The 22,418-nt window shown below is 38.3% G+C and overlaps 1 protein-coding gene across 1 annotated transcript; it reads right to left on the reverse strand.

The window, feature by feature from the left end:
- Positions 1-252: 252 nt before the first annotated feature.
- On the reverse strand, positions 253-21,687 carry LOC112692516 (protein bowel-like). The gene is made up of 3 exons (XM_025567197.1): positions 21,253-21,687; positions 15,541-16,331; positions 253-1,775 (listed from the first exon to the last, which is right to left on the reverse strand). Exons 2-3 carry the CDS (start codon positions 16,317-16,319, stop codon positions 572-574), a joined length of 1,983 nt encoding a protein of 660 aa, XP_025422982.1. The 5' UTR covers positions 16,320-16,331; positions 21,253-21,687; the 3' UTR covers positions 253-571.
- Positions 21,688-22,418: the final 731 nt, after the last annotated feature.

A 22,418-nucleotide genomic window follows, 5' to 3' on the forward strand; every position in this document is an offset into this window, starting at 1 on the left:
TTATCACGGATATTGCGGTCAACGTATATATATATATACATACTTACATCACTTGTTCAATAAAAATTCTATTAAATATTGACGTTAAAACTAACGTTTAACTAACAATTTTACGTATTGTAAATGATACGCCTGTATATTTTGAATTCAATGCAATATCATTTCAGTCGAACAAAAATATAATATGTACATAAACTACTGAAAACACGTAAAAACAAAACTAAAAATAATAAATACTGGACGGATACGACGATGTCTAATTAAATATTTTTTATATATAAATTACATTAGAAAATCAAATAAAAATAAAACCATTAGAATAAGGCTTGATTGGTTTGGTTTTTATATAATACAAATGTGCTGTCACGAGCCTTCGAGATCTGATCCCTAGCATTGGACGTTTAAATGCCTGACTGGTACTACGAAATTTAATAATACTATATTGATCATACACAATTAATATCTATAGGTTACAGGCTACTAAAATGTCAGTTATCACCCGAAGTGAAGATGACGTTTTCAACTTTTTATTTTCTCCTCGATCGGCAATCGACGGATGAACGGTCTCGTGTTAACTCATCAGTTCGTCGATGCTGAATCCTTTGCGCTTGGGCGGCGGTGGCTGTCCGTTGTTTTGGTTGGGCGGTGGTTGCGGCGGTGGCCCGGCCACGACCGGTGCAACTGGCGCGGCGGTCGTTGGCTGAAACTGTAACGGTTGGTACGCGGTCGGTGGTGGCGGTGGTGGTGGAGGCACCATCATCCTCGTCGAACGGTCATGGTATAAATCCCTTCTGACGTTCAATATCGAGTGATGCTGTTGCTGCTGATGCTGCCTATGATGGTGTGGGTGGTGAGGTGGTTGGAGGAACAACTGATGTTGTGACTGTTGTTGCTGATGGTGGAGGTTAAAGAGATGGTGTTGGCGATGGTGATTGGACGACGGGCGCATTGTGTACGCGGATGACTCGTCGTGGCACTTGGTTTCGTGTACCGCGGCGCGCGGGACGGCTGCCCGTCGGAACAGCGATATTTGTCCGGTGTCTTCCTCGTCGTCTTCTTCTACGGCGGCGGCGGCTGCGGCTGTAGTGGTTGCCGTGGCGGCGGACGATGACGAAGTCGAAGGTTGTTCTTGTTTCACGGAGGCCGTGACGGAGCTGGACAACGAAGACGATCCACCGGAAACGGCGGTCGCGGAGTCGGACGAAGTGCTAGCGACGGCGGCGGAGGCGGCTGCGGCAGCCGCCACGTCCTCTTCGTCCACGTCCACCTCTTCGTCTTCGTCATCGTCCACGTCGTCGTCCTCGTCGCCTGTTTGTCGACGGCTAAGGCCGGGCGGTGCCCGCAGCATTGAGCACAGTTCGTCGTCGTCGTCGTCGTCGTCGTCCTCGCAATCGTCGTCGCCGTCCGCCGACCGCGGAACAGCACCGCCGCTGGCCGACGGGGACGCGGACGACGACGACGCGCCGCCGCCCATCGGTCCGCCCGCTGTGCCCGCGGGCGCATCGCCGACCGCGTGCGTGAGCGTGTGCCGGCGCAGGTCGCAGTTCCGCCGGAACACCTTGTTGCACGAGTAACATTCGTACGGCTTGTGGTCCGTGTGCGTGAGCAAGTGCGTCTTGAGGTTGCTGCGCTGGTTGAAGCTGCGCTTGCACACCGGGCACTTGTGTGGCGACTCCTCCAGGTGCAGTATCTTGTGCACGGCCAGCGTGCGCGACTGACAGAATCCCTTGCCGCATTCCGTGCACTTGAACGGCTTCTCCTTGGAATGAATGTACCTGAAACAACAACGACCGGTCCTTTAGTAACAGATTCAAACCTTAAGTTGACCTATATGGATTTAGAAACGATGAGTGACGGATTTTTAACGTTTTTTTTTCTTCTACCAACGTCCGATATAATTTTTATTTAATTTAAATCCATGTACGGTTTTGTGATTCATGCTTAGAATATTTCTTACTTTAATAAAATAGCTGCACCGTTTGAAAACTATTTTAAACACAAACATTTGTGTAAAATCAAAATCTTACAATCCCAAACTAACTTCTTATCTTATCGTAATAATATTTAATTATAATTTACGTGGCTAGTGCAAGTCAAAATGCATTTCTCTTTTGACGCAGAATCTGAAAAATGTGTGGACTCGTCCAGTGTTTAGATGATAGAAACGAGAACCATAAAAGGGTTTGAATGTGTCACAAACATATAATGTTTACACGTATGTATATAATATTATACGCGGGGTCAATATTATCATCACACACAGTAGGTAGATGACAATACAACAAATGAAAAAAAAAAGAGGCTTTTTTACGCGCCAACAAGCCTCTTCGTACAGCCACGCCGCCGACGTAATATGCTTCTGTATGTACACACAAAAGGTCTAACGAACCGTGACGAAATCTCTTAAGAAGCATTCCCAGTCGTCGTCATCCTGGAGTGTATCGCATTTCATTTCTATTCGGCGTCCTTTCCTTCGTTACGCGCGCCAGTATAAGTTTTTTTCTCATTACGTACATATGTATACCCAAAAAGGATATGACACGAAGGTATAATATGAAAATTAAAATTATTGTATGATAATCAAATGCACGTATTATTCCGTTTAAGTGTACGTACACGCGACACATAATATATATATATAAAAGCGACGCATCTCTTATCTATTTCTCTATTTCGTTAATCGGGTAATCTGGATGATTGTATACGACATAGAACAATTTAACGCCGAAAATTAGTGTCTCGTTCGGTCACGACTTCACGGTCGTAGACCGCCGTCGCTTCGAAGGACGAGGGGCGACGGTGGTCGAGAGAAACCACGACAATGGACAATAATAATCACGGCGAAGGCGGGCTGGTCGGTAGCCGCGAACGCTGGGGCGGAATAGTGGGTGTAAAAGTAGCATCATCGTCGTCATAGTCGTCGTCGCAGTCACCGTATATGAGCCACCTGTCCACCCGCCGCCGCTATACCCGCGTATATATATATATAAATATATACACATAAGTACTGAAGCAGGTAGTCGTCGATTACACACCAGAAGCAGTAGAGAGGCGACGGCAATAACAACTCTCGAAGGGGAATAGAATAAAAAAAATAAAAAATAAATTAGTATAAATATGTTGTTTCGTTCGCTACCCCCGTGTGACGGGTGTGTAACCCCTAATCTTATTGTACTAACCACAACAGCAGTCATCACACATCATCGCACTGCACTTGCAGTAGTATTGCTTCGTGTTAACTACGCGGACGAAAAAATCGAAAAGTAAATATAATATTAAGCTACTTAAGGGGCGACGAAGCCAAATGTTTCCCCGATTTTGACGACATTTATTGACGGTGTACGACGGACGGTGGAGACACAACAGATAGTGCCGATAACGGAAACGACACCACCGTTAATGGGGATGAGATTATACACAGCGTACACGTGCAAGTACGTAAGATGAAAAAAAAAAAAAAGTAATAAACGCGGCTCGCTTCGTTATTATTATTACGGGTTGTACGCGCTGGCATTCAATACTGTAATAACGACCGAACATTTCATGGTCGCAAGAAGTCGCTACATGTATACACGTTCAACGTAATATCGCGCGCTCGCACAAGCCTTTTTATTCCGAACACCGTCTCGTCCGTCTCCCGGTCACTCCGCTCACTCACGGGCCTCGTTCGGAAATTCAATTTATCTTGTCCGCGCACAGTGTCAGTAGGTACACACACACACACAAATATATATTCTTTCTATTCTACCGTCATCGTATATGCGTGTATATATATATAATAAACAAGCATGTTTGCGGCGGCGATATGAAGCCACGTCGTACGCACACCAACCTCATTCTGTCCAACGGAGGCCAGGCCCTAAATGCTACGTTGCCACCTTGCCGTCGCCTCTGGACAGACCGGTTCTTGTACGCAGCTCGTCAGGCGGCAACGTAGTCAAGTCTCCGTCTCTCTCTATCTCTATCTCTATCTCTCTCTCTCTCTCTCTCTCTCTCTCTCAATCTCTTCCAAGAGAGGTCTTTTCGGTATGATAATAATATATGTATATATATATAGTGATAATAATGTCTTTATAGTGCCGAATACACGTAAAAAAATGTTAATATGAAATTTTTTTTAACCCGTACACCCTCGGTTTGGGGATTATTCTCAAAACCTCACGCTGCGTAAACGCCGTCGAATATATCATGATCATACGTACGTGGCGTTTAACTACACGACGAGCATACGACTACTTATACCCATAAATATATATATATATATATATTATACTTTTATAATCCGATAAAAATATACACACGTACAAGCTTCAGACTTGAGGATTAACATAATCGGTTGCTACATAAAACGTAGTTTTTATTACTAGTTTATTTTACGCATAACGCGCGTTTTTCTTCCAGAGTATAATATTTTATAAAGTTTGCGCGTGAAAATTACAATATGTTAACGTCAAAACCAAAATCACTTGTATGCCTACACAAACACGTTGTACTCCTGCCGCGACTAAATACCATATACCTACCACCCATTTTAATTACGAAACCGCGTAGATATTTATGTACAATCGACGGGATCTTCAAGAATCTTTATGGCATTTTGATATGAACTGCGCACGTACTTTATTAGATTGTGATGTGCACCGGATGTGGATATCGTTAATAAAAAAAAAAAAAATAAATAAAATCAGAAAAAAATCCAACGAGTATAAGTAGAAAACCCGTCATGTACGTATGCATTTATACGTGCGTAATAATAATATAAATGGAAACCCGTTTAAATATATTCTTATTCAAATCCGCTGATTAAGATTTATGGAGGCTGTTAAGGTACAACTTAAGTTTGGGGTTGGAAAATTTAAAATTTAAACCATCGTGACGTGTAATTAGTAACATTTCATTGGTTTCAAAAAGTTTACTATTTATTTTTTCACAAATTTTTCGTCCGTTGACTTTTCGGAATACCTTTTAATAAACAGTGGGTGGAAACGGTTGTGTGCGGGAAACCGGTTCTGTTCGTCTATACTCACAGCGAGACTTAACATTACACAAAGAAAGCCAGACGGAAAAAAAATAAATAAAAATAAATGAGTATATAAAAACCATTAGTGAATATATACACACACACAAACCTATATGTACGTACATAGTAATAATAATAATAATAATATGATAAAAAGGCATTAAAGCACATAACATAGAATGTATTTGAACAGCTTAAAAGCGTCGTAAATAAAAAAAATTCTTTACTCTCCGTTTCACTATTTCACTCTCTCTCTGTCTCTCTTTCTTCAAAGATATATACTCTTCATCGGACAACTATTTCCAACACCACTACTGCGCGGGTTTGTGCACCGATGCGATTGTCCTCATAGGTACTCTCCTCTGCACATGCGGGGGTCGCGTCGTGACGAGTTGTCAGCGTTAAGAATACGATAATATTCATAATAATTTTTATTGTACATATACTACACATATGATTCGGATAGTCGTTGTCATGCCCACACGATCATTGTATACTCGTTGGCGATGACGCGACTTCCGTCGTAATGGCTAACCAACACCACCACCACACGTTCATTATATTATAGTTAAAATATTATTAAATAAGAAGAGAGATTATCTCTTTTCTATACGCGCCCGCCACCATATCCGAATGAACGAAGTCGCATTCAAAAGATGAAAATAATCTATCCCGGTACGAGTATTGTAGGCGCGCGCGCCGAGAATTGTACGCACATTGTAGGCGACGTGTGAATGGAAAATACTGGGTTTTTTATTTCAACGTTAATTATATTGTTATTATTTTGGAAACAAATGGAAGAGGAAATCATGGTGATGGCGGAGGCCGCGGTAGCCCGGGCATCACTAAAAACAATGAGCAACGCATGCGTTTCCTACACAACATCCTGCATACACCGCGGCAGATCAATTGGCGAGTAAAATTTGCGCGCGCTTCTCCCTCCCCCTCCCCGTTACACGAACGCATAAATCGATTAGACATTAAGTTTATATAAAAATAAAATAATTATTAATGGATTCGAATCCGGTTTTTTGATTCTCGGACGACCGTGACACGTCCTGTTCGTTGTATATAGGTATAACGGCTACAAAATATTACGTGGACGTAGTAATAATAAAGCCCGACCGTATAAATCATAATATTACGTATAACATGTACGCCGTATACGTGGCAGTGATAAGACTTGGGGGACGATTACGACCATTACGAGTCAAGTCATTAATCACGCGCGACGATACCCGTTCACAACAGAATATACACTTGGCTGCCGATATAATGTGCATTACAATACGGTATATCCGTCATACACAACACGTCGTATTATGTACGTATAATTATACATACCATATACACTATTGCAAGTGAAGGATAGAGTTGGTATTGCTATTATTACACTGGAACGTCGACGAATTGAACTGAATACAAAGCACCGCGCAATGAGAACTCTAGTACAATATATCGTACTATATGCATTCATAAGGTGAGAGATTTTGTTTTCCCATTGTTTTAGTAGACGACTCGTGCAGGTCGTTCATTTGGCAGTGTTCCGTGCATTTTCATCGCTATCATTTGATGTCAAAAACGAAAGTTTACTCGGAAAACAAAACATTTTTTATGTTGTCAATAATGGGGTGGAAGGGTAATACATTTTTAAAACAACAAGAATACAATAATTTTTTAAATCAAAAATTCTACACGCACCTTGCACATAGTGTTGAGTTGTAATCGTAAAGCTGTTATTTGGAGTTTAACTACTATTCTATTATTTGACGGTCTATCAAATACATTTAACACAATATACTATGGATATCAGTCTAAATTTAAAAATTGTTATTGATCTTATTTACCTTACACCTTACATACGTGGTAGGTATTAAAAAAACACGTTTTAAAACGATTGGGTTGACCCACGTTAGGTTCAGATATTCAACGAGACCAGTTCTATGGTAGTTTTTCAATATGAATCACTGAAGTAGGTACACCTATAATACACGCATACATAACCTCGCATAATATATAACAAACACCGCCGCCACATGCTGGCAGAAGCATTAAGTCTTTTTGAAGAAAAAAAGATGGGTATACACGCTGCGAGGCAATGCACTACGCGTACGCATACAGTCATGTGTCCTGCTGTCAATCGGAGTGTATGTAAGGTCCATTGTAAATAGATACTATAGGTCCGGTCAAATGCTTCTGTCAAACCTTTGTGAGTTTTAGACCGGAGACGATCGTAAATACGCAGGGTGATGGGAAAAAAATCATATCCTACTACATTACATACATCTATATTCGTGTGTGTGTGTGTGTGTGTGTGTGTGTGTGTGTACATGCGCTCGCACGACGCGTCACGTTGGCCGACACAATTCGTCACACGAGTAATAAATAATTCTACCAAACTCACACGTTTTCACGTGTTTGTACACTTATAGGTAGATTGTTGGCAGGTAGGTGGTGTAATGTGTTACGTTAGATGAGAAAATACAAGGAAAACAGTTTGGTATTTCATGTCCCCCCCCCCCCCCCATCAGCAATACTATTCCAATAATGAAAAATTTTGAAAAGCAACGTAATCGCGCGTCAACTCGGACTTGGGTCACTATAAAAAAAAAGACGTCTTTATCAACTTTATTAGTTTTGATTGAACCACATTAATATATTTCTATTTTATCTCCAATATATACTGTAAAAATTTGATGAACCGAATGTTTATGATATAATATTCTTACATGGTACGGATTGATTTGTTAATATCTAAATTTACAAAAACAATAAGAAAAATATATTATAATAAACAATAAAATATGCGGAATGACATTGTATTCGAAGTGAATTGATATACATGTATTCAATATTGTTTATATGGCACATTATATAATATAAACGAAAGAAAAACTCCTCTCGTCTTCGATTGTCAAGCACGCATACACAATATAAATTATATATACACAACCAATATTAATTTATATAAAATAGTAGCGTTAACGTTTCCGATTTAATTTCTAGTCACAGTGAGAAGAATGCAATAGGTGCACGCGTATATTATAAAGAAATATGCACTCGGGACGACGATACACGTCTGCAGCAAATTTATACCTACACTCACGACGACGGTGTGGAATAATCACGACTGCAGACCCGATATCGTGTTCGCATTTTTTTCACATATTATAAATGCGCATAATATATACATATAGAATACATTTTACGCATTTATTACTACTACTACTATTACTTTTTTATTTTTTATCGAACCTAAGTCGCTCACACACACACACACACACACACACACACACACAAACCCGCGCATGTGTCACTGCGTCACGAACGCGTCTGGACCGTCATCGTCGTCGCAGTGTGCGCACATTACGGCAAAGGATTGCGGCGGTGGAGAGAGCGAAGAAAAAAAATATATATAAAATAATAAGAGAGGAAAACGTGAGTAGCTTGAAATTACGTTCTCCGCCACCACCGCAGTCACGGTGTATACAGTAACGCGTTGTCGTGCGAGCGTGTTTCAAGCGCAAGGTCTTCCCCGACAACAACGAACCTGCGAATACCCGAACGTGCGCGGAACGAGGCAGAGCGCACGAAACCGCTGCCGTGCGCACGGGAGTTTCCACGGAATTTTATCACGTTTTCTGATTTCAGATACGAGCGAGTGCGCCGCGTGAATAATGGGTGATCTCCCGGGCTGCGGAAAAAATAAAAAATAACGTCATATCGCTTCGTACAAAAATGACAACGATAATAAACAGTACACGATAAAAACAACAGTATAATAAACGAAAACGTTATTAATGTACAATGATATTCGTTTACGAGTGTTAATAGTTTACTAATTTTTGTTCCATTCGATTACTTTAACAATAATAATAATTATAATGGTAACGTAACAACAGCATCTATTGTGGTATGCTATGCGAAATGTAAAAAAATGACGAGACGAATATTTATTTTAGCCTTATCACGAACGACGTTTATTTCATCAATATTAATTTCAGCTTTAAGCAATATGACGATAAAATATTTAATGTGGTACACATAGTAAAAATATAGGTATACCTAACCTATAGGTACATTAATTTATACTTGAATATTTGACATTATTTATAACTTAACTTTGGAGTATTACAATTAGATATACGATGTAAAATATAATGGTACTACTACACATTTAAAAACAAGTATTGTCGTAGCGATTGTGTCGAAAAAAAATCACAATAATGGGTCATGGGTACTTGAGCACAGTAATTGCTCAACGAACGTCAACAACGGAGGTGTTTAATAATTTAAGACACCGCTGGGCCCTGTGATATTTGAACACCGGAGGTATTGTACCAGAAAATAAATTAATAAACAACAAAAAACAATATACAGACCGCAGTAAAATGTGAACGCGCGACGAGAATAGACTTGAACGCACGCGCACGTTCATTAAATATAGCAGCATTTAAAGCGCGCTACGAGCATAATACCACTATTTGGTTTTTATAGATTTTTTAAAGGACAATGATAATAAACAACGATTTTAAAATTCTACGTTAATGCTTAAAAAATAAATAATAATAAATAAACGTATTTGGTCGGTACAGAGTGGTAGGGCGAAGACGAAGACTTTTCTAGACTTCACTGCGTTTAAATGCGAATACATTATATTATTTTGAGTAAATTCAGAGGCCCATACCGAATATAACGAATATGTTACTATAATACGATAACGTTCTTTGTGGAAGAGTAGTATCACGTTAAATCAACGACAAAAATCATTAACACATGTATAAGATCACAGTCGGTCGATTTTGTGTGAAATTCCTTCGTCCGTCTCTTCCGTGTACACAGAAACCTTAGCACAAAAACTACAGTATATAAATAAGTAAAAATAATAACGAACTAATGTACGTCAAGAACGCAGCGGTATGACACAGAATTATTGACAAACGATTGTTGTCATCAAACAAGGCAAAAATGTATAAATATTATATTTATAGAAAATCCTATAGACGTGTCCCCTGTGACGTCGACGACAATTAATAATACATTATATAGATGCTGACCGGGTGGCATGTGTACGATTTAGGTACACCTAGGGGGGGAGGGATATGGGTATATATATATATTAATTAAAAACTGGCGGTTGTTATAGGTTAGGCCATTAGCGGTTATTCGCAAGCGACGGGCCTCGTAATGTATTATAATTTTTTAAACATTAAACGGTCGTGTTCAAAGTATAACATTATAATATGTGTATATAAAACAAAAACCTGTAATTAAATCGGTACGCACGTGTGCAGTGCATAACATTAAACCCGGATCACAGTGGAGCGCGCGCATTTATTACAATTTATAATATTACAATGTATAGTATTATGTATATGGAATGCGAAAATACATTTGAAATTAAAATATATTACGTATAATATGTATAGTATGATCGATGTACCTTTAGGTACTGTAAAAATTTCAATAAAAATTCGTTAACACACGAAAATAAAATTGTCTGGAAGGGATAAGAAAAATATTAATAATGAAACGGTACTCGGTTAAGATTTACTTTCCTCAGAAAATTCGCGGTAACGGAGGGAGTAAATGATTAATATCAAAAACTTGCGAGTGCGTGCGCGAGTACCTGCGGCGGACTCGAGGAGTGTCGAGTCAGCATGGGGTCCCTAGTCGAATTGCCGCCGAGCCGTTATACCGCGTACAAACCTAAAATATATGTACATGCAAACGCCGTCGCGCGGTTGTCGTCGTAAATTAATATTACCATAATTATTATTATCGTGTGACGTACACGTAGTATACGCGCGAGGCCGGCGGTGCGTGCGTTCCACACACGACACACCGGATAAAAATTACAAAACGACGGATTTCGATTTTTCTCAGCACCACTAAGCGACGATAAAATACATCATAAACGAATTATTACAACGTCGCGTGTACGGAGGACGAGGCGTATGTTTCGTTGTAATGTATATAGGTAATTTACAAGATGGATCTGCATTGATGTGCGGAGGTCAGTGACGTGCGTAACACGGCAAACGTTCTTCTGTTGCGTTCGTGGAATTGAAAATGTCAGGGGATTTGCCGATTTATTATCTAATTAAAAAAACGAGAACGCATTTCGATCCGCCGGTTTCTCTCGATACTCGGAATTCGAAGTGAAATGTTATGATGTTCATAGTACTATTCACGTTCGAAATTACTATTGTAACGTATTGGTATTATATAAAAACCTCTAGCGCATAATTCTAGGTACGTCAAATAAAACATAATACGCGGGCCGACAGTGAGAGTGAGAGAGAAAGAGAAAGAGAGCAAACCGCAGGGTGTGGGAGACGACGGCGGTCTTAAAAAAGGTCTATACATAGTCTGAATACACATCCACACACGTACTAATAACGAACTGTTATTTTTCGGAATTCGCCTGCGGTGTACGTAAAAATATACACACATATATGTATATCGTATGTATATTACGTATAGGTGCGAATACAACATCGTTTGGAGCCCTTCAAACACCGACGACAATATCCAACAGCCCTATCCGACTGGGTTTGCGCAGATTTGCTTTTTTTCTTTCTTTTTTCATGTCCCCTCGGCCAGACGTTCACCGCGCACGCGTTCCAATCATTACGTTTCGACCGCGACGAACTGTTTGCGCGATTCACGCGCTCGTGAACGCGCGTGCCCGCTAAAATCGTGTATTGTGTATTCGCGTCCGCGGTGCACGCGCACACGTACCCCCGTGATGTACACACGTAGTTGCGGTACGACGACGCGCGCGCGCGGCACACCGCATTCCGTCGCGTATAAAACCAGATCATCCTCTCCGCACCGCCACCGCGCGCACGTGTACATATACACTTATACACCCACCGCGTATTAAAATCACGGTCCGTAAACGCGGACCTGCGTCGTCCGAGCGCGGTGCGTGCGCGCGTAATCCCACCCACCGCCTCCGCGGCGAACACGCACCTGAGAGGAAATCGCGCGCGTACATCGTTGTATAATACGCCACCGAAGATCGGGTCCAGCAGCAGCAGCAGCAGCAGCAGCGGCAGCGGCAGCAGCACGCCGGCCGCAACCGCCGCCGAGACGGTCGTTGCGCCGCGGCGTCTGGTTCTCTAATTAAAACCCGTCCCGGAGTCGTTTTCGTCGTCGTCGTCGTCATCGTCGTTGTTGTTGTTGCGGTCGTGCGGCGGTGTTGCTGAAGTTATTCTCACAAACATGACACTGCCGTGCGGAATACAATCTCGGACCACTTCTACCGCGGTCGGGGAGTGGGGGAGGCGTTTCGACTTTTGTACACCAACACCAACACACGCGCACACTGTACATGGCTATTCGGTCTGAGGTCATCCTCCGTTCTCACACCAAAAGACGGAACGCGCGCGCTTATAATTTACTATAATACACCCGCAATATCAAGTGCGTACATACGGAATAGTGTGTGCTAAGTTTTTTTTCGTTTTTTTTTTTTTTACAAACATTAATCCAAGAAGGTTTATCGGTAATTATTATGCTAAAACAAATTAAAAAATTAAAAATCGTAAAAATAACTTCCGGCGATAGAATATAGAAAAAATCGTTTTCAATAATAATATGGTAATAGTCAATATATTATGGAATCTCTGAGTTACATACACTGAGTTATATACGTAGAGCAGAGCGGTGTAACCTGTAGACAATCGAGTTCATTGCGGCAAATTACTCTTAGGCATACTCTGCTGAGATCTAAAAATACTTTAACCTGTTTATTGTAAACACAGTTTGAAGGCTGGAAGATTTCATCGTCGTACCCGAAATCGATCGATGAGAGAGGAAAATCGCCAAAGAACTCTATATACAGAACGAGTAGAATCAATAATACAATTCTATAATGAATCGCTATCGGTTTAAATGAGGAAAAATTGCTAACTCAGTTTTTTTATACATTTATTATTTATCTATGTATAAAAGTCTTCCACTTTTAGCCAACAGGCCACATATACATAAGCGCAACAAGTACGTCGGTCGTGATCGTTATTACACTTCTTAATTAACACACATAGACCGGTTTTCATGTTCCAAAAAACCAAGTGATACTTGTTACCACGTCGCGGTGGTCGATTTTATTATTACCGATTTTATGCGATGGAGGTGACCGCGAACACTGCACCATATGCTCCAGGGTCACCGAGATGTACTTCTCGAGGAAAGTCACATGTACGAATATAATATTATGTTTATTAAAATGAGAGAGAAAAAATAGAACATATCGAAACCTAATATACTACGAGAATTTACGTAAAATAAAAAAGTACCGATCGAATATCTTATATGCTGGTTGATTTTTTTTATTTTGTATCAGAAGACTTTATTATAATTTTTATATGTGTGTATTTTTTTTATCGTTTATACAAGAAATTACGGCGATCCAATGGGCATTGCATTTTCCAGTTAACACTTACAGTTCCATGTTTAGCCATACAGTATTCTTTGAAATTTACAATTTGTATATTTAATTAAATATGATTATGTTCAAAAATTTGATTTTTTGATAAAAATGATTACATACAACTGTGTGAAAAATTAATAAAATAAAATAAAATATATTATTACCTTGGTTAAATTAATAAATAATTTTGTTCAACAAATTTAATTATTTTTATGGTCTTCAAATATGTCTAATTTCGTATATAATTGGCTTTTTGGAAATAAAAATAAACCAGAATTCTTATTTGTTTGATATAATATGATTTAAACGAGTTCAAAGTATACCTCCAAAGGCTATATTATATAGTCTTGTCAAAGATATTTTTAAAATTATTCAAATACAAATAAAAATACTAAAAAAAAAGTATTCGTAGATACTTTCAAATACTCAAAAAATTTCATAACGTTATTTTTTTTTTACCTTATAAACATAAAACAAATATAAAAGAATTTTAAAAACATATTCACGGCTGCAATGAATAAAATAGTTCAGGATTCCTATAGGCCAGAGATGGGCAACTTAGAGTTACTAAAGGGCCAATTTTTAGAAGATTAAAATATAGCGGGCCAGAGCATAGAAAAAAAGGCCATTCAAAATATGAATTTAAATTAGCAATTATACATATGTAGCTATGATTGAAAGCTATACATATACATACAATAACATTTAGACATTTAATGATGTTTAATACTATATAACAATTATTATATCGATAATTTAGAGTATAGACGACGATAAACTTTAAAATTGTATGATGTAATTTTAAAATATACCATAGGCCAGATAAAAAAGGCTTGCGGGCCGTCAGTTGCCCACTCCTGCTATAGGATTTATTTAATTATTATTTATTAATGATTAGAATTAAAATGTAATTGGAAAATAAAAATAAAACGAATTTCCAATTTTATTATGAAATTGTTAATTGTTATGATTAGTAATGTAGTATGTTATATTTTTTTTAGTGATAGTAGTGTATAATGTTGTAAACTATAAATAGGGTTCTTAGGTTTTGGTATTTAAAATGAAATTGGCTGGAAGAGGTTTGTATGACAAATTTTTATAATATGCCACATATAAATATCGATTAAATTTAAACAACAAGGATAAATGGTTGATAAATCTTAATTAATACAATATAAATAATTGGTAAATTAATTTATTATTTTAATGTGATCAAATTGAAATAAAATTTAGTATTTGATTTTAAATACAGATACTCTGGGTATTTAAAATGTCCAAGTATTTTTTTCATAACAATTTAAAATACGTATTTGAGAACATGAAAAGTATGTGAATATTTTTATTCAAATACTTAATAAGAATGATATTATAGAGTATATATACAGTATTATATTGAAGGCATATTTTATTACCATAATAATTATTATATAGGTATTATATTCATTTTTATTCACTAGTGTAATATAATATTTTATTGCTTACTATTTTATTTTATTATTTTTTCACACAGTAATAGTTTAAAAAAAAAAATCAAATTTTATTAAATATAAAAATTGTACAAGTTCAATTGTTAAAATTATAAATTTTAAATAAAACATTAATGACTGAAAAGGGAACGGTCAGTTTTGGTCGAAAACGGAAAGTAACATTTCAACCGAAAAGAGGACCGCTAACCATACTTCGTAATCTGATCGAGATTCGTAAAAAATATTACAAATTCATTATCTGTCTTAGATACAGCTCGAAATAGAAATGTTTCATTGAAATGTGTGAGTACGAACAATTTAAAAAAAAGCGTTAAAATCACAAACACGCATAGCACAAAATAGGTGACGCATTGAATTATATAAATATGAAGCTCATACGTTGCGGTAAGAAATCGAAGGTTCCGAATTTTAGTAACAACTTTAGTTAACATGTGATCATGTGATAAGTAGCAATTTATATTCAACCGATTTCAGTATTATTGGAAAAATTTAATAATCTCCATACCCAACCCCTATCCCTTCAAAACGGTCACTTATTTTGACCTGCATCACTGTGATAATAATCAAGATTTAAAATAATAATAAATATTTACTTGTGATCGCGCAGGTGGTCTTGTCTCCGGAACGCTTTTTTACAAATGTCACAGGAGTACGGTCTCTCGTCCGTATGCGTCCGCTCGTGTATCAACAGGTTGTAGCTTTTGGTAAACTGTCGGTTGCAAAACCGGCAAATAAATTGCTTTTTAGGACGGGAAGCACGGCCGATGCCAGCACCAGCGCCAACAGCAGAGACTCGTGGCCGGGCAGCCGTTGAGCCGTACGCGGCTGGACCGGCGCCCGAAGTCGGTCCGCCGAATAATGAGGGTGGCGGTTGGCCTCCGTACTGACCGCCAGGGTTCAACAAGAACGGATGCGGGTAGCCACGCTGATGCATGACTGCTTGTAACACCTTGTTCTTGTCCAGTGCCATGGCCATCAGCTCGTTCTGCTGTTGCTGGTGGAGCAGCGACACGGCAGCGGCCGCGGCAGCAGCGGCAGCGTTCGTCGACGACGAAGACTGTTGCTGTTGTTGTTGCTGCTGCTGCTGTTGCTGCGTTTTGTGTTTGGGCACGTACATGCCTGGCGACCGCTGTTGCTGTCGCTGCTGTTGCTGGAGCGACAGATGGTGGTGTTGGAGTGCCTTGTGTTTGTCGGCCATCATGGAAGCGGCGAAGAAGTCGGCCGACGACGGGGTCGGGATTGACGCGATCGACGGATGCCCGTAAAACGATCCGCTGGACGGCATGACCGGTACGAACGCCGAGCCCACGCCGGGCTTCACACCCTCGCCGCCGACGGAAGCCGATTTCGCGCCGCTGCTTCCGCTCGACATTATGCTAATCGCCTGAAAACACACACCATAGGTTATTCGTTGCCGGAGTTGTGCTGCGTTAAAATTAAAATAATAAAACATTTTATTGTGCTCGTTGTGTCGACTGGACACGCGCAACAAACGCTTCTATTATTATTATTATTATTCTTTGTGCTTGTATGCGCAATGCGTCAGTTCGCCGTCGATGTTTCGTTGTACAGACGACGACGACGACAACCGGTTTTTGTATTCTTAACCGTCCGTGTGTACACGTAGCAATATTCGTGTACCAAGTTGTATTTTACGTGATAATATTAACGTTAATAAAAACAGTTTTAAAAAACGCCACATTTATACTTACCTACCACCGTTTTCAAATAGAGTATTTTATTTTTATTTTATTTAAGCATAAAAATACATATTAATAAAATAGATAGGGATACTCATGTGTTTGTTGTTTTTTTTTTAACATTGAACGTCAATAAATCGATACTATTATACTTCAACAATTTTTATCATATTTTGAATTATAATTTCTGTCTACATCATTCTGGTTACATAGTAATTTATACGTTCTTATTTAGTATTCGACCGATTTAATAATGCAATACGAATTCATTAATAAGTTTGAAACAAAAAAGGTGGCTTAAAATTCACTATTAATTATATTTTTACTTTTTTCTTAAATTTTATAAAAATCGAGTATTATATATCGTCTTAACTGATTCAAGTCTGTTTAAAAACCGTTATCACCTCATTTGATATACAAAAATATCTTATTATAAAAATATTTTATTTTTTATTTAGCGCCTGGATAGGTATTACAGTATTAATTATTTCTTAAGTAATTAGAATAACTCAACTATTATAATACACCTACAATTCATTTTCAATAGAATACTGTTGGTTTCATAGTCTATTTCATACATTTTATAGTTTCATCCGATTAACCCGAGAGACCATCAACAAAATATGGAGCTACATATTCATAATAATCTGCTAAGTTATTTTCGTTATATCAGTTTCAAATTACTTAAAAAATATTTGATAGGTAGTTAATTATAAATTTTCTACCAATTATAAGTAATAATTAATACTGTAATACCTAGCTAGCCTCTAAAACATAAAAATTAAATTTAAATCACAGTATTCTTATATCTAGTTTTGTACTTTCATGTTCATGCTTTTTGGATAATTTATTATTTTTATTTGTATATCATAGAGTATTCCGTATAATATGTTTGATAAAAATAATAGTTTTAATCGAGATTTTTATTTTGTGTTTCACACATGTAGGAGATACAATGCCAAATGTTATCGATTAGATTCTGTTATTGAACAGAAGTTCACATTTTAGAATATAAAATTATAACTTGTTATTAAACGACATGATACGAATATGCAAACGAGTATAATATAGGTAATAAATACAGTGGCATAATTAGGAATTTGTTTTTTTTTGGGGGGGGGGGATTATAGGTTTTAGCAAAATCTGTACACCTTATACAGTAACCACCCCCCACCAGAACAAAGTTTTTAATGATTTAAATTTTAATAATAATAATAATAATAGTAATCGTAATAATAAAAATAATGATAATAATCATATTATCACAATATAATAAATAAAATAAAATTACAAAAAAAAAGTTTTGGGAGGGGATCCACCCCCCTAATCCCTCCCTAATTACGCCCCTGAATAAATACAAATTATAAACCATAGTTAGTTATCATATGTTGTTATAAAATAAGAAACATATACCGAAGGTGAATGTTTTATCTAAAATTACAAATATCAAAATGTGAGTCCCGATACGATGAACAGCATTTAAATACAATAGGTATGTAAATCACGCGGGATGAAATGCCAACGGAAACAAAAAAACTAATGCAAATTTTTTCTTTTCTCAATCGTCCACTAAATTTTAAATACATATTCGACGATCAAATTTCATTTGGATAGACAAAATGTTAGATTGACCACGTCAGTCAAAACGCATAATCTCAAGTTGCTGAAATTATACATCGTAATGCAACAGAAAAGAAAGCATGCATAGAATATTATATTTGTAATGATTCACCGCACACTCAACACACACAGTAGTCATCATATATACCTGTACACTTTTTATACTCAATTAAAATAAAATTACATCTATATCGCATATTAAACATAATACGTATGAAGACTCGTTCCTAACCGCGATTGCGAAAATGTTTAGAATTGTGTTGTACTTAAACCTTTTTCGGTGGCTCCGTGACCACGACGAATAAACGACGGACGACGATGATAGTTTATTTTTATTGTCATCGAAATCATAATATATAATATATAAATATGTATATGCACGTATTATACATATTGCAAATAATCGATTTAGAAGTGTTTTTTCATTGACGATTGACACACAATGCAATAAATAACAAACGCATTCAATGTGTATGTGTGTGTGTATGCGTGTGTGGGATAGAGAAAGAGAGAAGATTGGCGAATCGGACGTGCGCGCAACAACGTACACTGCTGACATTTTATTGTTGATATTAAATTGTGCAGTGTCCGGAGGGACTGCCCATCATGAGATGAATAGGTCGAAAAGAGGAAAAATATCATCGTTGTTTGTACACAAACACTGCACACACCGGACATATGAACATTGCCGGGAACGAGGAGCAAACATGAGCTAAAATCTTAAAAATCGTATACAAGATGAAATGGTATTCGATAGAATAATATAATAGTACAATAACACGAAGCGGTTTTGTTTCTGCACGAATGTTTTCCATCGATGGCTTAGAGGAGGGCTGTTGTCATCGTTGGGTATCCGGTAACTTTTTACATTAAGTTTTTTCTATAAATATTTTTACAATTAACAATGGCATATACTCAAAGTTTCATGCAACACTTTAAATACCGGACATTTGATAAAAATGGTACCTATTTCGATTTTTTAAATAATTTTGGCCGTTTGAAAAAAAAACTTGGAAATAATGGTACTATTTATTTTATGTTTTACACCATGAAGACCAAATTCAATCAATTTTAATTCAGAGTTAAAATAGGGCTGATTTACTATGCTAATTTTTTTATATTAAATTTCCTTTAAAATATTAAAAATCCTGCATTCATGGTTAATTTCATGAATATTAAGGATGATTTTTCTTAAGTTAAAAGATACTTTCTACACATATATTTTTAGATAAAATAAGTTATGAATATTATTTAAATTATTACATTTACAATTTATTACGAAAATTTCAGCTATAAAACATTATAAGTAAAAGTTATGGTACATTGTTTATGTTAATGTACATCCATTAAATTATTAAAGGGAAATATTTTATTGAGTTAGCCCCACCTCCCATAAGTTATTGTACATGAGGGATGTTCCGTGAGTAACGGTAGCCCTGCCCACGTCAACAATAGCATAAATATATATAGCATACGATATAATCCTTAATCAAGTTACATACCTATATTGATGTGTACACAATATGTGACATGTTTATAAAAATGTTTATATGATATTAGGATAAACTATGCCTTGGATACTATTTTACACTCGAATTGCCTAGGATTGCCTCCCAATAATTTGTTGAATCTCTTCCTGAACAAATTTTTTTTTTTAAATTTAACTAGAACTGACTTTCAAGTTTACTAGAATTAGGTAGGATTAATTGACATAAATTGTGTTCAGTATGTCAAATCGCCTATTTAATATTATTATTTTGAGTAGTAACTCCTATGGTTCCAACAGTTAGAAATAAGAGACAAATATTTTTCCAAGTAATAAATATTAAAGATTTCGTATTTAAAAAAAGTGGTATAATTTACTGATAATGTAAGACTGTGTTAATGAACCTACTCTAACAGAACTTTCAACTTATATTAAAAGCGATTTGTTGGGACATGAACTCGATTTTCAACTACCACGAATTATCGCTTCAAATTAACCAATCGCTTTTTGATAAAATTTCAAATCGCAAACAAGTTCGCCTTGCGTATAAGCGACTAGAAAAAAAAATTGGGCTCAATTTTTTATATCAACATCAATATTTGATTAGATCGAATCTGTAGACAGTAGCGTAGAACAGATGATGGGCAATGGGCATATTATGGGAGGCATTCTGACACATGGGTACATAGGGACCGACTTGAGTTGCCTCCAAAACATCCGGAGGAAATTCAAGATTGATTTAATTGGAAATTATTGGAAATAATCACCTATCTATAGATTTGAATGGCAATAATTTGTTCAATCGTGTTCTCTGGGAATAATGTCTCACCTACCTGCGGGTTCCCGGCACACGTGCACAGTGCGGATAATATTAGTGAAAATCATGGTTTAATTTTAGTTTCGACATATTTCGAATATCGAATTGGCACATTCGTACTGTTACGGGAAAACCCCCGCCTGAAAGATCGACGTCCGTTGCCACTGCACGCGCGACTTAATCAAGGACGACTTCCTCCCCCCCACCCCACTTCTCCAGCGGAACGTGCACGGTTCAAAGAAGTCGATGTACGATGGTGACGTTCGAATGATGTTAATACGCCGAGACAAAGCGCTCGGAGACGGTGACAATCGGTAGCGGTTCACCCATTTAGCCCATTTAGTATGTGCGGTGAAGTGACGGAGAGTGGCGCGTATCGATCTACAGAACTACGATAAGACCGATAAGACGACAATCGTTCGTACATATTGGCCGAGTAGCACCGTCGATAACAACGAAAACTATTATTAGTGTTGGCCACTGTCGCACGATTGCACCCGGGCAAAACCGTATCCAACTCATAATGAGACGGCGCGACAAGCGTTTTAACGATAACCGTTTTTATTACATGGGGTGTACACCATCATGTCTATCGTCGCCGAACTTAATCGTAACGAAAATAATACCAATAATAATAATAATAACAGCAGTAATATTTTACCATGGCATGGTTTACACTTACGTGCTACGACGTCGGACGTCGGGAAAACCGATGATAGATGTGCGCACGCCACAGCGACGGAGCAAAGCTACCGGGTAGAGGTGACGGGCGGAAGAAAAAAAAAAAAGGCACTCGCGCACACTTCGTCAAGTCATAATAATTACCGTCCGGGCCGAACGACGATGGAATACCGATAGAACTTATTGAAATGCATATTCGGCGGAGAGTTGGAAAAAAAAAACCGCCGAAAGAATGCGGTGGCGGTAAACGAACGGTAGACGCACTGGGACGACGCACTTGCGCGGGGCGCGTACTACACTGCGAGACGGACTCGGGTAACGGGCGGAGGAAAAAAAACATCCGTGAACAGATACGCTGATCAGCGTCTGTCGGTACTGGTTGCGTCGCGCGGTCGGTTACCGCGACGGAACGGTGTGCGGGCGACGTGTGCGGCCGGAGAGGGGGAACCGGTGGCGATCAGGTCGAGTGGGAGTCGTCGGCGACGGTGTCGGTGCCCTTCAACGACACGATGGTAGCGCTGTCTGCCGCCCGTTCCGAACACTACTCTGGGTGCTGTGCGCGCGCGCGAGCCTATACGCGTACCTAGTAATAATAATAATAATAATAATAATAATATTAAAACTACCGTACCCGGAGACCCGGGCTACCTGTGCACCACCGCCGCGCCACCTGTGCCTGCCCACACGGACGATCGTACACGACGAAGGCGGCGGCAGCATCAGCGACCGCGGCAACGTTACGTGAACGAATACGAGAAGTGGTAGAAGAAGAAGAAGAAGAAGACAACGACGACGATGAGGACGAAGAGAAAAAGCGAAATACAAATCTCGAATGGTAGGAGTTAGAGAACGCGGCGGTGGTTACAACGTCGACCCCGCGGGCATGTGTACACATAATGTAGTAGTACGTACAGTGCAGTGTTATTATGATTGTATAATGCGCGCGTGTACCATATACACTTATGTTACACAGGTACACGAGTGCATTAGGTTTCGGATCCGACGTGCGTGCGCGTGTGACAATATAAAATATGAAAATACCATGGGGCTATTTGTCGAAAACCCGTTCGCACGTACGCCCGGTTCGCGTACCTGGGACCGTCGTCGTTTGAAGAGTGTCGATTTTGGTGTTTTTTTTGGAAATCCTCTTGAATCGAGAAATTTTTT

Source organism: Sipha flava, unplaced genomic scaffold (assembly GCF_003268045.1).
Source record: "Sipha flava isolate LNK unplaced genomic scaffold, YSA_version1 74_pilon_pilon, whole genome shotgun sequence".
In the NCBI taxonomy this organism is placed as follows: Eukaryota; Metazoa; Arthropoda; class Insecta; order Hemiptera; family Aphididae; genus Sipha; species Sipha flava.

What these genes read in the sequence shown, in the direction of transcription:
- LOC112692516 (XM_025567197.1), bottom strand. Translation starts at nt 16,319, where the DNA reads ATGTCGAGCGGAAGCAGCGGCGCGAAATCGGCTTCCGTCGGCGGCGAG. An exon ending in GACCACCTGCGCGATCACAA is followed by an intron (nt 1,776 to 15,540) that starts GTAAATATTTAT and finishes TTGTTGTTTCAG; the next exon opens with GTACATTCATTCCAAGGAGA.